At 48.0% G+C, this 14106-nt stretch overlaps 3 protein-coding genes across 3 annotated transcripts; 2 read left to right on the top strand and 1 right to left on the bottom strand.

Moving 5' to 3' along the window:
* The first annotated feature begins 682 nt into the window (after window positions 1-682).
* Window positions 683-3199, top strand: LOC100831378 (polygalacturonase). The gene is made up of 10 exons (XM_003558440.2): window positions 683-723; window positions 824-1036; window positions 1127-1264; window positions 1369-1548; window positions 1651-1671; window positions 1765-1972; window positions 2124-2205; window positions 2417-2525; window positions 2614-2730; window positions 2834-3199. Exons 1-10 carry the CDS (start codon window positions 709-711, stop codon window positions 3056-3058), a joined length of 1308 nt encoding a protein of 435 aa, XP_003558488.2. The 5' UTR covers window positions 683-708; the 3' UTR covers window positions 3059-3199.
* A 3598-nt stretch (window positions 3200-6797) lies between these two features.
* LOC100842619 lies at window positions 6798-11287 on the top strand. Its single transcript, XM_003561833.4, has 5 exons — window positions 6798-7468; window positions 7571-7909; window positions 8011-8289; window positions 9997-10224; window positions 10695-11287. The coding sequence occupies exons 1-5, from the start codon at window positions 7046-7048 to the stop codon at window positions 11010-11012; spliced, it is 1587 nt and encodes a 528-aa protein (XP_003561881.1). The 5' UTR covers window positions 6798-7045; the 3' UTR covers window positions 11013-11287.
* Window positions 11288-11400: 113 nt separating this feature from the next.
* On the bottom strand, window positions 11401-12072 carry LOC100831987. Its single transcript, XM_003558442.4, has one exon. The coding sequence runs from the start codon at window positions 11941-11943 to the stop codon at window positions 11563-11565; it is 381 nt and encodes a 126-aa protein (XP_003558490.1). The 5' UTR covers window positions 11944-12072; the 3' UTR covers window positions 11401-11562.
* Window positions 12073-14106: the final 2034 nt, after the last annotated feature.

The raw sequence follows: 14106 nt of genomic DNA, 5'->3' as shown, positions 1-14106 counted from the left end.
AATCCCCTCAAAAAAAAAACGACAACCAGAAAAGGGCACACACACCAGACATTAGCGCACAGACCGACGGCTTAGGCGCGTTGACTGAGAAATTAATTATCAACAAATCTCAAAAAAATATCAACATTTGTAACATCAAACAAATAAATATTAAATTACATTTGATAATATTCCTAATGGTACTAGTTTTGTGTTGTATATGTCCCTGTTTTATTTACAAACTCGTTTTAAAATTGACAAAGTTTGATTTAGTACAAGCCTAATGTACATGCACTTTGAAACGAAAATGCTGATGCAGTAGTCAGACAGGTGCATCCCTGCTTAGGCAAGCCCACTGTTATTATCGGCCAAATCCTGCAAGACCACTCTTAGAACTGAACTCCTAATTAGTAACGGGAGTGATGCCCCTCTGTTTACAATATTTTACAAAAGAGTACAAATTCTTGGTAATTAATTGACTCCATCTCTATATATCTAACTAATTTAATACGGAGTATATATGATACCAAGGTGGTGGCATATAAGTACTTTCTAGTTTCTTATTCAACACGTTTGTAATGCAATCATTGTCAATTACCGTCGGAGTTCCGTTGTCAATTTATCATCACAGGATAAGGATGCATGGTCAGCAGGCCAAAGCAGCCACGGTGGTGAGCTGCACGTCCTGTAGGTGTACGTGCAATGCAATGTAGGTTTATATACCGCCGAATGGGTCCTCTCCAGGTCAAGAGCATGCATGTTTTGTTCGCTCGTCCCTTCCTCTCCTCCGTAATAATCACCGTGCTAACAAACTCTTGTCTTGATTTCCATTACTGCTCCGTAGCGTATGGGTCCCAGGAAGCTTCTCCTGGCGTCCATTACGACCGTATCGATCTTCCTTCACATGTTTCCCCACGCCCATTCAGAGACAGACGCCTTCCCTCCCGAAGCTGCAGACGGTCCATACGCGAGCGGGCCGGAGCTCAGCCCGGGGCCGGCACTGAGTGTCTTCGACGTCGACGACTACGGAGCATCAGCCGGCAACGACGCCACCGAGGTGAGTGGACCAAACCAGAGTCCAGAGATACTCTGCTTTTGGAGTTTTGCGTGTCGTAGTAACGCTTGGATCCTGACGCGAGCGTTACAGGCGTTTCTCAGGGCATGGAAAGAGGCCTGCAACTCCTCGTCTGACCCTTCCTTGTTCCTCGTACCCGGCGGGAAGACCTACCGCCTGATGCCCGTGAGCTTCACCGGGCCCTGCAGAGCTACCACGATCACAGCAATGGTGAGGAACCGATGGTGATCAAACTAAACCACGCGTCGTTAGCCGTTGTTGCTTTTTTTTTTTTGCTTTGGATCGTGATGTTTATTTACCAAAGTGCTCATCAGATCAAGGGGACACTGGAGGCTCCGTCGAACCGCTCGGTTTGGCTTGACCGGCCCAGCGATCTATCGGAGCGATGGATCGCGTTCGAGGACGTCGATCACCTCCATGTCATGGGCGGCGGGACGATCAACGGGAACGGACACGAGTGGTGGATCAACTCCTGCAAGGTCAACAAAACAATGGTAAATACTTACTCGCCTACCTGGGCTGCTGCACATTCCGTTGACAGGGAACCTGGCTCACTAACCTGCTTCTTTCTCCCCTCTCTTCGTTAATTCGACCAGCCATGCGTCAGAGGCCCGACGGTAAGCTTCTTCGCTCGGTTCTACATTTCGCCCTTCAGACGGTTGCATCGGCCGGCAGCAATTTTCTCATCAGTTGGCAAAACTTATTCGCAGGCGCTGTACTTCCAGAGCTGCGAGCATCTGGTTGTGGAGGACCTCCAGGTGAGAGACAGCATGCAGATGCACGTCGTGATCGCCTACTCCTGGAAAGTGCTCGTGTCGAGGCTGTTCGTCACCGCGCCAGGATGGAGCCCCAACACCGACGGGATCCACGTATCCAACAGCAGAGACGTCCTGATAAGCAGCTGCATCATCAGCACAGGTAATATGCTGAATATGACCCCCAACGCGATGCAATGAAGACGAAAACAACATTAGATCCATCCATTCATTTAGCTATTCTAGTGTTATTCCCTGATTCTGCAAGCTTTGGTTAGTTAAAAGTTTTGTCTGCGCCGTGTGATTTGGTGCAGGTGATGACTGCATATCCATCGTGTCTGGCTCTGCGTTCGTGCGGGCAACGGGCATATTTTGTGGACCGGGTCATGGAATAAGGTCTGTGTATATGATGACGTATGTATGATGCTTCTATTACTGTACTAGTACTATATATACTCGCACTTAATGGTCAGCGTTAATTGGGATTTCTGTTTCATCTTGACGCTTCTACTCTCGCTTGAAGACATTGAAATGAGACGCTGTGCATGCAAAAAGGGCGTACTGACTTCTGACGTTCTGTTGGCATTGGTTGCTGCTGCCGCTGCAGCATTGGTAGTCTAGGAGCGAACAAATCTTGGGCCCATGTCTCGGACGTGCTGGTGGAGAAGGCCACGCTGGTGGGCACAACCAACGGTGTGCGGATCAAAACTTGGCAGGTAATGCATGACCTCCTTGCTGCATGGAAACCTCTGCCGTTTTCCTAACTTTTGAAATTTGAGAAACAATACGCGTTCTCGTCGACAGGGAGGGCAAGGGTTTGCAGAAAGGATTACTTTCCAGGATATAAAGATGTACAATGTCACCAATCCTATAATCATCGACCAGAATTACTGTGACTCCAAGACACCATGTTCCGAACAGGTACTGTCCGACAGTAAACTCAAATTCTGTATTTTAACTTCACAAAACTTCTAGCAGCTGACAACATTTGTTGAAAATGATGATAATAATAACGCAATTGCAGGAATCAGCTGTTGCAATACGTAACATACGCTACAGTAGCATACACGGAACCAGTGCTTCAAAGGTTGCCGTCAATTTTATTTGCAGTAAGGCTGTGCATTGCGACGGCATTGTGATGCAAGACGTTTCTTTGGCTGGCACGGGGTCCTACCTTACATGTTCTTCCCTGAATGCCAGAGTCATGGAACTAGGATTAATATCCCCTTATTGCAGATCGGACATGTAGTGTATCTATCTGTATTACAACTCACAAGATGTACTAGAAAAATCATGTATTTATTCTATAATTAGGTTGTTTGGAGGACTCATATTTCTTTTAGGAGCTTGGGATGTAGAGTAGTATAAGCGAATTGCCCTTTTTTTCCCATCACTTTGAATTTTTGGGTGAAGTGGTATTTTTTCCCATCAATCTGAATTTTTGGACGAACTGGTATAGTATATGAAACTCAATATAGTATCAGAGAGCCAAGAGATCTTGAGATCAAGATCCGGCTGACTCGACACAAACCTCTCTTGATTCATAGGAAGTCTTGGCATTCCATATATATAGACAAGTCTTGATGACCGGTACTCCCTCCGTTTCATAATTTCTATCTCAAATTTGCCTAACAATGAATGCATCTATTTTTAAAAAGTATCTACATACATGTAAGATTTCGATAAGAATTATGGAACGGAGTAAGTAGATGATTGTACGTTGGTTTGGAATTTTGAATCTGAACAGGGAAGACGTGCAAATACAGGTACGCTTTGCTTGCATGATGGCGAGAGGATGAATATGGACGTATGTGCTTTGCTTGTATGATTCAAATTAAAGGATGAATATGGACTACGCCGTCCGGTGCAATCTGTTGCTGTAATTGCTCTAGCAAAAGGTTAGCTGTCATCTTGAAACTTCTCCTGAACAAGCCAATTGTTCCACGAGGTCCCTCGGCCCTCGTCAACATGCACCGTTTTTTTTTCGAGAATCAAATAGTTAAACATATTGGTACGTGTTAGCTGTACGTGATTATGCTAGGATCGCTGATACAATGGTCCATCTTCGAAAACACAAACGTGGTTAGCTAGCAATTAAAAATGCAATCAGAAACGATGATACAATGGTCTCAGGCGAGGTTTGTCGTGATCGCCGTGGACTTTCTCGCGGTACATCGGCACACTTCAAATTTCGGGCGGAGGCATGTTAACGAACCGACGCCTGAGCGCCCGGCCCTGTCGTTGCAGACGTACAATTAACGGACCCCTCTGGGCTCTGGCTGCCAGTTCAAAACGTGCCTGCTGCTGTTGGTCAGCCCAGCCCAGCTGCTCCACATGCGTCCAACTCCAAGCAGCCAACCCAGCGGTGTCCCCCACATGTCAAAGAGCTCACCCACCGGAGCGGCGGAGCCACGTAGTACTAGGCCGCGGGCGTCGCGTTGATTTTGAACTGTGAGACCCGAGCGCGCGCACCGAGACGACAATGACCTGCGTCGAAGCGTAGCGGCAGAGGCCAGGCCACTGCCTCTGGCTGGCCCCGGTTTGGTTTGGGTTAAACCAGGACGTACACGCCGGGGGCGCGGTGGATTCGAGCGGAGATTAATTAGCCGAGGCAACGTGAGTGACACACGGGCGGGCACGAGGACACGAGGCCTCTAGTCCCCGACCGGCGCGGTTAGCGAAACCGCGTCATTAACTACGGACTCCCCAGACCCGGTTCGAGCCAACGGCCAGATTTTAAAATCTGTTGGGGGCCGCACGCCCGAGCGAATTAACCGCAGCCCGGCTGAGGTGCTACGCTCTGCCTCCGGGTATGGCATACTCCTACGTACGTCGCCGCGTGACAAGAGGGAGCGCCCCCGCCTACGACGGCCGATCCAGGGGCGCCGCTGTGCCGTGCTAGTAGGATTACCGACCTACGGTTCCAGCTAGCTACCGTCCGGGGGAATCTAGGCTTTTTGGGGAATGCATGTTCCATTCAACCATTGTATATGTGGCACGGCCGGACGATTGCTCGATGACCCGAATGATTGAATGCTCGATTGTGTAAATGTTGGGTCACACGAGACCGTCGAATTAATTGCCCTGATCTGCATATCGTTGTGTTCCGTACGTGCTCCCGTTTCCTAGGACTGCTAGTAAATGGTTCTGCACGTTCAAACATGCATGCACACGTACGTACATGCATGGCTTCATTGTTGTGACTGCTACTACCAATGGGACTTTGTAGATTGCCATAACTAGGAGTATGGAATACGTACGCAATTTGCCGGAAGTTTGTGAAGCATGCGCCAGCACGCTAATTAAAAACAGTAAGCTCGCTCCGCAAATGCTGCCGATGTGTGCAGGGGCTGAGGCAGGAAAAGCATTAAAGGGGGACCAAAGCAGAAAAAAATGTTATTAGGAAGGACAGAGCAAGAAAATACACATCACGGAGGGAGTAGTATGTTGGCAAGGACCTAGGCGTGATTTCTAAATCATAGGACCCTACTGGTCCTCTGCCTCCGCCCCTGAATGTGTGGAATAAGTTACCGATAAAGAACTGATTTAATTAATCATGAAACCTCTGAGCGATGGAGTTGAAGTAAGGACATCTTCAAGGACACATCCTAAGGTCTTCCCATTTGTCCATTTCGTCTCCCCCAATTTTGTTTTTCAAAACTAAAGAGAGAATGTCTACCTGTCCTTTGGCCCACACATCAAAGGCCCATGAGATAAACAAATAAGGGCTCTCATTTAACACCATGATATTTTTCCACACACATTTATCCAAACACCCTCTAAATGGAGGGGTGGGGAAAACAAATAGGAACTCCCAGTTGGAGATGCCCTAAGGAGGAAGTTACTACTCCACCCATTTATCACACATGGATTAATTAATGTATGTTCAACCACTGACTAGTTGGTCATAAATTAAGTACTGTAACATTAATTTGAGGAAGTGCAATCCTCAAGGCACCGAAAACAAGTGTGTTGAAATTTGTTGTGCGGGATCGGCTCTATGGGTTTGAGTGTTTGGCTCATGTGCCAGGGGAAGAGATCCTATAATGTAACATCAGTGACGTTGCGGTCCCCACATGTGGCCTTGTGTTCACATGTCTGCGACTGCAAGTCGCAACACGATTGGTTTGCTCGGTATTTTTTCCAAGGGCGACATAAAAACATATCATACATTAGTAACACTAGCAAAAGAACCCGTGCGATGCTACGGAACAACGGAAAGTGTATCAAGCACGAGCCGGTGGAGACGAAGTCTGAACATTGATTTTTCAATTGGATTGATTTCCATACTGAGATTGATACCGAGATTTTTTGTTTGGGTTCGGATTGATTTCCATACTGAGATGGATACGAAGAATTTTGGATTTCATGCTAAGGAGATTGATTTATTTTAGAACTGTTCGTATTATGTTGTGACAAATTTGGACCGTACAATAACTTTCGGTAAATCTAAACCGTAAAATTTCTGCTACTGAAATCGTAAATAAGGCGGGAGTGAAAGAAAATAAAGACCAGTGGCATATTGATTGTAATTTTAACGAAGTTAGCCGACCAACACCGACCAACGGCGTCCATCCATCACCACCGATTTCAATTTAATATATTGTAATAGATAATAGATTATGGTTAGACGGACGCGTTTGAAAATGCAAAGTTGCTGCAGCTGCATGAACTGCACGAGTGGCTGCTGCTGCTGCAGTGCGCAAACTTGCCAAACGTCCACCGGGCGGCCCAGGGCCTCCCTCCCAGAGTCCCAGCAGGCAGTAGCCATCCAAAACTAGCAGCAGTAGTATCCAGGGTAGCCTGTCCGCTCGATCCCGTCGTCCGTCCCCGTCTCGCTCTCCCATCATCACCATGGACATGTTCAGTTCGGCAGTCACTGCTCAATCGTTGCGCCGCAGCTGTGGGGCAGTCCGGTCATTTCCACCGAAAGATCCTTTCAAATCGCGACTTTTCACGGAAAACGAGAAACACCGCCTCCATTCCCCTGCCGGCTACCGTGTGCGTTGCTCGGCTCGTGCGCCCCGCCCCCGGCCTTTTTTCTTTTCTTCTTCCGCACATCCACATCCATCCCCGTCCGTCCGACCAACGCCTTCCGCAGCCAAAAGCACCCGACCGTTGCCACCTAGGCCCGAGGAAAGCAAAAGAGGCTCCGTGCCCACTCGTCCACATCCGCACCGCACGCACCCCGCCGGCGCCTCTCCCGGCCGTTCGGTTCGAAACATCGTCCTCCTCGATGTCCGCCCGGCGGCAGCACGCGACGGCTACGGCGGGGGTGCCGCTGCCCGCGCCGCGGACCCTTAACCTGTCGAGGAGGTCGGCCGGCGGGAGGTCGGGCCGCGCGCAGCAGCAGCAGCCCAGGCCGCCGGCGGTGAACCTCGGCGCGCTGTTCGAGATGGAGCGCCGCGTGCGCGGGCTGGAGTCGTCCGCGCCGCCGTCGCCGCCCTGCCCCCGCTCCCGCTCCCGTGCCGCGCGGCCGCAGGAACAGGAGGACGACGAGGCCGGGGAGCAGGAGGAGAAGTGGCGGTTCCAGGCGGAGATCCTCCGCGCCGAGTGCAACTTCCTCCGGATGGAGCGCGAGGTCGCCCTCCGCAAGCTCGACTGCCACCGCGGCCAGATGGAGGCCGCGCTCAAGTCGGCCATGGAGACACTCGCCTCGGTATACACATCTCCGCCCCGTGTCGTCTCATCTCAAACATATTGTTCGTTCGATCGATTCGTTGCAACAGCTTAGCCTGATCGTTTCTTGATCGTGCAACAGGGGAGGAAGAAGATTGACGGGAGGGGTGAGGTGGGCGTGGCGGCGGCGTTGGACGAGGGGATCGAAGACCTGGAGGAGATGATGGAGGAGCTGCGGGTGGAGAAGGAGAGCGGGAGGAGGGCGATGAGCGGCTTGCGGGGGCTGCAGCGGAGCCACGGCCGGAACTTCGACCGCCAGGCGTCCTCGCTCCGCCGCCGCCTCGAGAAGATGCCGTCAGCCGATGCCGAGCCCACTCTCAAGGACATCCGCGAGATCGCGCACCCTGTCGCCCCGTCGCCGCCTCCGCCCGCCGCGCACAGCGACGATGGTGACCACGTCCCCAGCGCCAATCTGTCCGATGTACGTAATATTGATTGTTGTCATATTGATTGTTGTCATGCCATTTCTCTTTCCTGATTACGAAAGGTGCTACCTTGTGCGATGTACACTATGCATTGCAGGTGGAGATGCTGAGGGTGAAGATGGAGGGAATGTCCAAGGGGATGCGCGACAGGATGGCGGAGTACAGCCGGCGGCTGGAAGCCGTCACCGGCGGCGACAACGCTGCGTGCCAGTCCAGGAAATGCGGCAACAGCCGGCACAGTCGGAAGCCAAGCGCATGTAGCCAGAGGAGCTGGAGCGGCAGCAGCAACACGAGCAACAGCAATGTGGCGGCGTTCCGCTACAACGCCTCGCACGGCCCCAGCGTGGCCTCCGAGAAGCATCACCAGGAGCAGAAGGTAGGATTCAAATTTGTTCCTTACTGCCCATAATACTGTTTACGCACTATACTATGCGTAGTACCACTCCACTTTGCTTATCTTATTGTTTCGTTGCTTCTTTTCGAAAACAAGATTAGTAGTACACAGTAATCGCTAGCGTAGTACTGACCACGGAGAGTTTTGTGATTAGTCTTGGGCACCCGAATGTCGTTGACTTGGGTTAGTACTGGTCAGCGACTTGACGGCATTATCAATCCACGATTAGGTCGGGTTTTGTCTCATCCGGGAGAGCTACTAGGCAAGTTTTGAAATCGCCTGCAGTCAGTCCCGGCCGGATGCATGCAGCTGCAGTGCAATGCAATGCAAGCGCTGCGGAGCTGCTGTATCTGTGCTGTGGGGATGGGTTGTACAGGGTTTTGCACTGGCTTCGTAGGGAGATGAGTAATTGATCCGATCCCATGGGTCCACGGATCCATGGATATGGATTGGCCCGTCAAGCTCGACAGCTACCTAACTCAAGAGGTTAATGGCGGAGTGCCTTTCCGGATTGATACTATATACTGGTGTTAAGCACTGTTGAGATGATGTGGATGGGACCATTTTCGTCAAGAACTGTGGCCTTTCTTCTACTACTAGCTCGCTTCGGTTCATACTACTCCGTAGATGTTTTTTAAAATAGCTTTGCTATATGATCCTATGATTTGAACCCGTCAATGATTGTTGGTTGGCCCACGCTGTCAGTGCCGTTGAGCGCTGGCCCCACTGTCCACGTTGGCAGGTGGTCCTGGGCTCAGGTTTTCCCCCCTTGCTATTGTAGTTTGTCCTGGGTCTTGGAATTTGGAAATATGCTTTAGTTCTTTTTGTATTGCTCGTGCGAGACGTGGGCCTCTGAGAAGCTTTGACATTTTCAAATGCTCTGGTTCTGCTCTATAGAAAATGGTCTTGTTCTGCAATTTGCCTGTTTTAAAATTGGTACTGTATCCGTGAATATATTTGTCTGCATTTTGTTCAAGAAATGCTCTAGTCAGTTGGGCCTGAAGCATGACGATGGCATGGTCGATTGTTCTGAATGGTTCGTACCCAATGGGCATGTTAATCAATACGAGGAGGTGCAAATTTGAAACTGTAAAGGAGCCGCACTTTAGAAAGCATGTGCCGGCAGCACGATGTGATATGATGTTTCTGGGCCAAGTATAACCAATAAACAGGACGAGGTGCCCTTCCTGGCTTGTGCAAAAGGTATGGGCCAGGCCCAAGGACCAAGACCATGTGCTCATTGAATTACTTTCTCAACAACTACTGTAGAACGGGACCATCTGTCGAAGCACGCAAATGCATTGCCTTGCTAGTGCTTACAGCCGTAGGACTGAAGTTAGTTTGGGTAGCTGTGAATGGCAACAGTGCAGAGTATTGCTAGGAAACTCATGTTTGAAGGGGCATTGCACTCACAGGTCAAGCAGTTTGTAAATTATTAGAAGGTATCCCATTATAAGCTTCAGTTTGGATACGGCAACGCTGCTGGATTTGGTCGACACATATTGGGCAAAATTTTATTGAGTTCTACCATCTGCATATTCTGCGTTCTGTATGACCCACAGATATTAAATGCATAGAGTGTTCGCGCACCGAATCCTTTATTTGTGCTAAGCTAAATTGTTGTCCTGCCAAAATTTATTCAGTGCTGATCCCATAAAATCTCAGTGTAAACGTTCATTCTCTTAACAGATTGTGCCTGAAGATAGCAAATTGGTGGGCTCTGGAAGCTGTTGCGACTGCAAGGAAATTGTGGGGAAGATAATGAAGCAAGTAAAAGCAGAATCAGAGCAATGGACTGAGATGCAGGACATGTTGGAGCAGGTCAGACTAGAGATGCAAGAGCTTCAGTCTTCCAGGGATACATGGCAGCGTCGGGCCATTGCTTCTGACACCAGTCTTGGTTCTTTGAATTCTCAGGTAAGTGGCCTCTAATTATGGTTGCATCAGTACCTGGAAATGCTTCTTGGTTTTGAATGTCCTGTTATAAGCTGTTTGCTAGCATGTCGAGTGTGATTTTACGCGGTCCATGTTTTGGAATTTGAGTAAGAAGTAGTTGTTGAAACAAACAGTACTCCTTTGAAATACTAGTTCTTTTTTTGCGTCGAAATTTTACTGCCCTTGAATGATGAACTTGTCTTGATATTCTACAGTACATGTAAGACGCACTTATCTCTGTGCAGTTTTCTTTCTTGTTTTGGAACTGACCTGCTACTTCTGCACACATTTTTTCTTCCAATGCTCTGGCTGAACCTCTAGTTTCAGAATGAGTTGCGCACATCATTTCGTATCGTCATTTGTAGTCCAAATCTACACACTTCAGATGTTAAATTAAAATAGACATTGAGGTTGTTGTCTGACGGAAACATTTAACATTTAACATTCACCAGATGATGGAGTGGAAACATCGTGCACAAGCCTCGGAACAGCATGCGGAAGAGCTTCAGAAGAAGATCTCAGAACTCCAAGGCAAGCTACACACGTTCCAGTCCCATTTCCCTACGCCAAATCTGCCCAGCCGGGAGTGGTCGGAAGCATGCAAGATGGAGAACGGGCCACGAGCAGCCAAGGCTCAGCACCGCCACCGGCCACCACAGGAGAAAGAGAAGCACGTCCTGATCTGCCGGGTGAAGCACTCGACCAGCGTGATCCCGAAGCGCTTGCCTCTCCAGGACATCGGCAACATCAGCCTGCCGCGGCAGCGCTGAGGCCTGACTGTACCAAACGTCAGGAGTGCGAAGAGATCTGAAGAATTCTGTCACTTTAGTATAGTGTAGCCTTAATAAATAATTCATAATAACCCACGGATGTGTAATCGGCTGACTTCTCGTCGGTCCGATGATCCGACTGTAGGACGACGGAGTTAATTCGCGTAGTACAGTGTCGAGGAATAGGCACGATCGAGGTGTATGTAAGGCGAATGCCTCTTTTTTTTGCTGAGATTAATTTTGCAATTTTGTCATGCTTCTTTCGAAGATCTGAAGATCATGTGTCAGGTGTTAACTTGCAAACATAGAGATAAAGGACACAGGGGTGTTCATGCCTGACCCCTGACTCCATGGATCTGTATGCGAAAGGAATTGCGAAACTAAGACGTGCAACTTGAATCTGGATCATGTTTAGCCCGAGAAAAGGATCCACCCAATAGAACGACAAAGTATACAAGTAAAATAACAGAGAGACTTTATTGGCGTCCGGCACCGTAATTCGATCGAGAACATGCACCCAAAGTTAACTGACTATATATGTCTAATCTATCTAGTGATTGGTCATGGAAACCCAGGCGCAATATGTACACACGATCCTCTGGGAGATGTACACGTAGACGGCGAAGGAGAGGCTCATGAGGGCGACATCTTTCCAGTCCCCCTTCTGCTTGGGACTCAGGTTCTCCTGCACGGCCATCCCCGCCTTCACCACGTCGCCGTGCACCCTTTCAGCCATGTCGACCCACCACGCCCTCTTCTTTCCTCCTCCTCCTCCTCCGCCGCCGATCGGCGGCTCCGTCGGTAGGCGGCTTTGGCAGAGGAAGGACAAGGATCTGGGGCTAGACACGGCGGCGCTACGTCGCCGTCGTCTAAAGGTTTGGGAGACATGTAGAGCTGTGGTGGGAGTGGCAAAAGGGCTCAGGGATGCCATGCATGGATGATCTGATATTCTGATCTCGAGGAGTACTAGAGTCTAGAGGTGGGATCTATGGGGTTTTGTGGATTTCTGCAACATGAGAGGATAAGTAGCTCCTGACTATGGGAGGAGGAGAAGGGAAGACAGCGACAAGTAGGCGTGTCTCGTAGCAGCAAGCAGGCTGGCAGTTGTCCCCAAGCAAGCTCATACTCTTGCGATATTTTTACATCTTGGTAAAAAACACACACCAGATTTCACCCTTTAAAATTTATTTATTTTTCAGTAATAGAATGCGGATGAGACCATTATTTTTTGGAGTTTTCTGAAACTAAATCCAGATGAAATAAACGGCAAAATGATGGATTTTTTTTGAGGTGGCACAAAAATCAATAAGTTTCTGCCAAAGTTAACCCACTCTTGTCATATTTGGGCCCCAATAAGGCCTTGTTCTGGCCCAGCACCCTGGCAGTCACATGGTAGCAATCAAAGGGGAACTTCAAAGATTCTCAAAAAAAGGGGAACTTCAAAGTGATTTTTTTTTTGCTTCGCTCAAAAAAAAAGGACTTCAAAGTGACTCGTGATACCAAGTGTGGAAGGAAGAGACTACAGAGACTCGAAAAAACCTAGCTGCCTCTTAGGTGAATCTCTCTCTGTTTTGAGCTCTAGCATCTTGTTTGGGTTGGAAAACAAATTTATATATTTATATAAAAAATCCAACTATGCCAGAATAGCTTCAACGATGCAAAACCGTCATCTTGACCAAAATTATGCCGGTTGCTCTAGTTATGACTTTTGGACAATCATGGGTGGATCAAAGAGGTAGATAGAGCCCAGACATATGCCGGAGAAAAACTTTTGCTTTCCTTGTCTTTCGGTGATTTTCTACTTTTCTTAAGACCAGTTCTTTTCGGATTTTTGGACCGACTTTTGTGAGAAGCTGTCCTCCTCCAGCTGTTTGAAGAAGCCGCACTCTAAATTTAGCTAAGCTTACAAAATAGTTTAGGCCAGAATCACCATAGTCTGAAGTACAAGTCCAAACAAAAGGTTCTTGAAACCGGCCTTACACCCTGTTTTGTGTTATGTCAATACAATAGGCAAAACGGCAGGTTTCACATGTTTGTATACCACGGGCCGATACGGGTCATGCGTACGGAAACTGTCTCTTTTCTATATATATTTTTCTCTGACATGCCTACTTACGTAAGATAGTTCCTACCTGTTGAAATATGATAAAGTACACATGTGCATGAGGCACTCGGTTCTCGTGTACACCTATAGGCATGATCCAGTACCTAATTAGTAGTTAGTAATACACAAGTGGTAGATCTACAAGACCTGCACACCAATTAACGTTTATCAGCTAACTCGATATAGCTAAAGTTCATGTATTTGAGTTAACATCTAGCCTAATCAGCAAGCTAGACACAATTGGTAGATCAACTCGTCTGTATATGATCAGCAGCTCAATAACTTAAGTTCCATCAAATGGAACTTTGTGCTTAATATCAAAGTGTGCACGGCATGCATGTAGATATTTTTTCGGGAGATTATATTTGTACTCTTGACCATGAAAGAGAATCGGTCTCTAGATCTTTTTAGATTATTTCTGGACGCATGCATTGTTGACTAAGCGTCAGGGAAAAGACATCAGTACGTAGAGTATGTCTCCTACACCAAAGAAAATAAAGATCATAACAAATAGTGTGACCACTAAGGAAACGGATTGCTCTCTGCATAATCATTGCAAAATCAAGCATGAACCGAATTCCCCAACTATATATGAGAAGTAGGCCGGGTCGTTCTTCAACAAGACAAGCCTTTGGCAACTGACTTAGGATTACAAGGATCTGTGCATGTACAGCTTTTGACAACTGACTTCCTTTTTTCTTGGCAAATTCCTTGTATTTCATTCTATCCTGAAGTAGGAGAGCCAGACGAAGGCTTTTCACTCTCTTCGATCATTTGACAACATGAACCTTTCTAAAACCAATTGAACATGGTATAGAAAGTGCCCGATCATGATAATTATTGTAGACCTTCACGTATGATAATAGTCTAAGAGCTCGTTTGGGTTTCATCCTTTGGGTCTGAAATACTGAAATTCATTTTGGATTTCAGGAACCAATTTGTTGGCTGGCACGGAACTGGGTACCAGAAATCAATATGAAATTTCACCTA

Source organism: Brachypodium distachyon, chromosome 1 (assembly GCF_000005505.3).
Source record: "Brachypodium distachyon strain Bd21 chromosome 1, Brachypodium_distachyon_v3.0, whole genome shotgun sequence".
Taxonomy (NCBI): Eukaryota; Viridiplantae; Streptophyta; class Magnoliopsida; order Poales; family Poaceae; genus Brachypodium; species Brachypodium distachyon.
This window is presented reverse-complemented; position numbering and strand designations above follow the sequence as displayed.

What these genes read in the sequence shown, in the direction of transcription:
- LOC100831378 (XM_003558440.2), top strand. An exon ending in CCGGCAACGACGCCACCGAG is followed by an intron (nt 1,037 to 1,126) that starts GTGAGTGGACCA and finishes CGAGCGTTACAG; the next exon opens with GCGTTTCTCAGGGCATGGAA. An exon ending in TGCGGATCAAAACTTGGCAG is followed by an intron (nt 2,526 to 2,613) that starts GTAATGCATGAC and finishes TCTCGTCGACAG; the next exon opens with GGAGGGCAAGGGTTTGCAGA.
- LOC100842619 (XM_003561833.4), top strand. Translation starts at nt 7,046, where the DNA reads ATGTCCGCCCGGCGGCAGCACGCGACGGCTACGGCGGGGGTGCCGCTG. An exon ending in CCATGGAGACACTCGCCTCG is followed by an intron (nt 7,469 to 7,570) that starts GTATACACATCT and finishes ATCGTGCAACAG; the next exon opens with GGGAGGAAGAAGATTGACGG. An exon ending in AGCATCACCAGGAGCAGAAG is followed by an intron (nt 8,290 to 9,996) that starts GTAGGATTCAAA and finishes TTCTCTTAACAG; the next exon opens with ATTGTGCCTGAAGATAGCAA.
- LOC100831987 (XM_003558442.4), bottom strand. Translation starts at nt 11,943, where the DNA reads ATGGCATCCCTGAGCCCTTTTGCCACTCCCACCACAGCTCTACATGTC.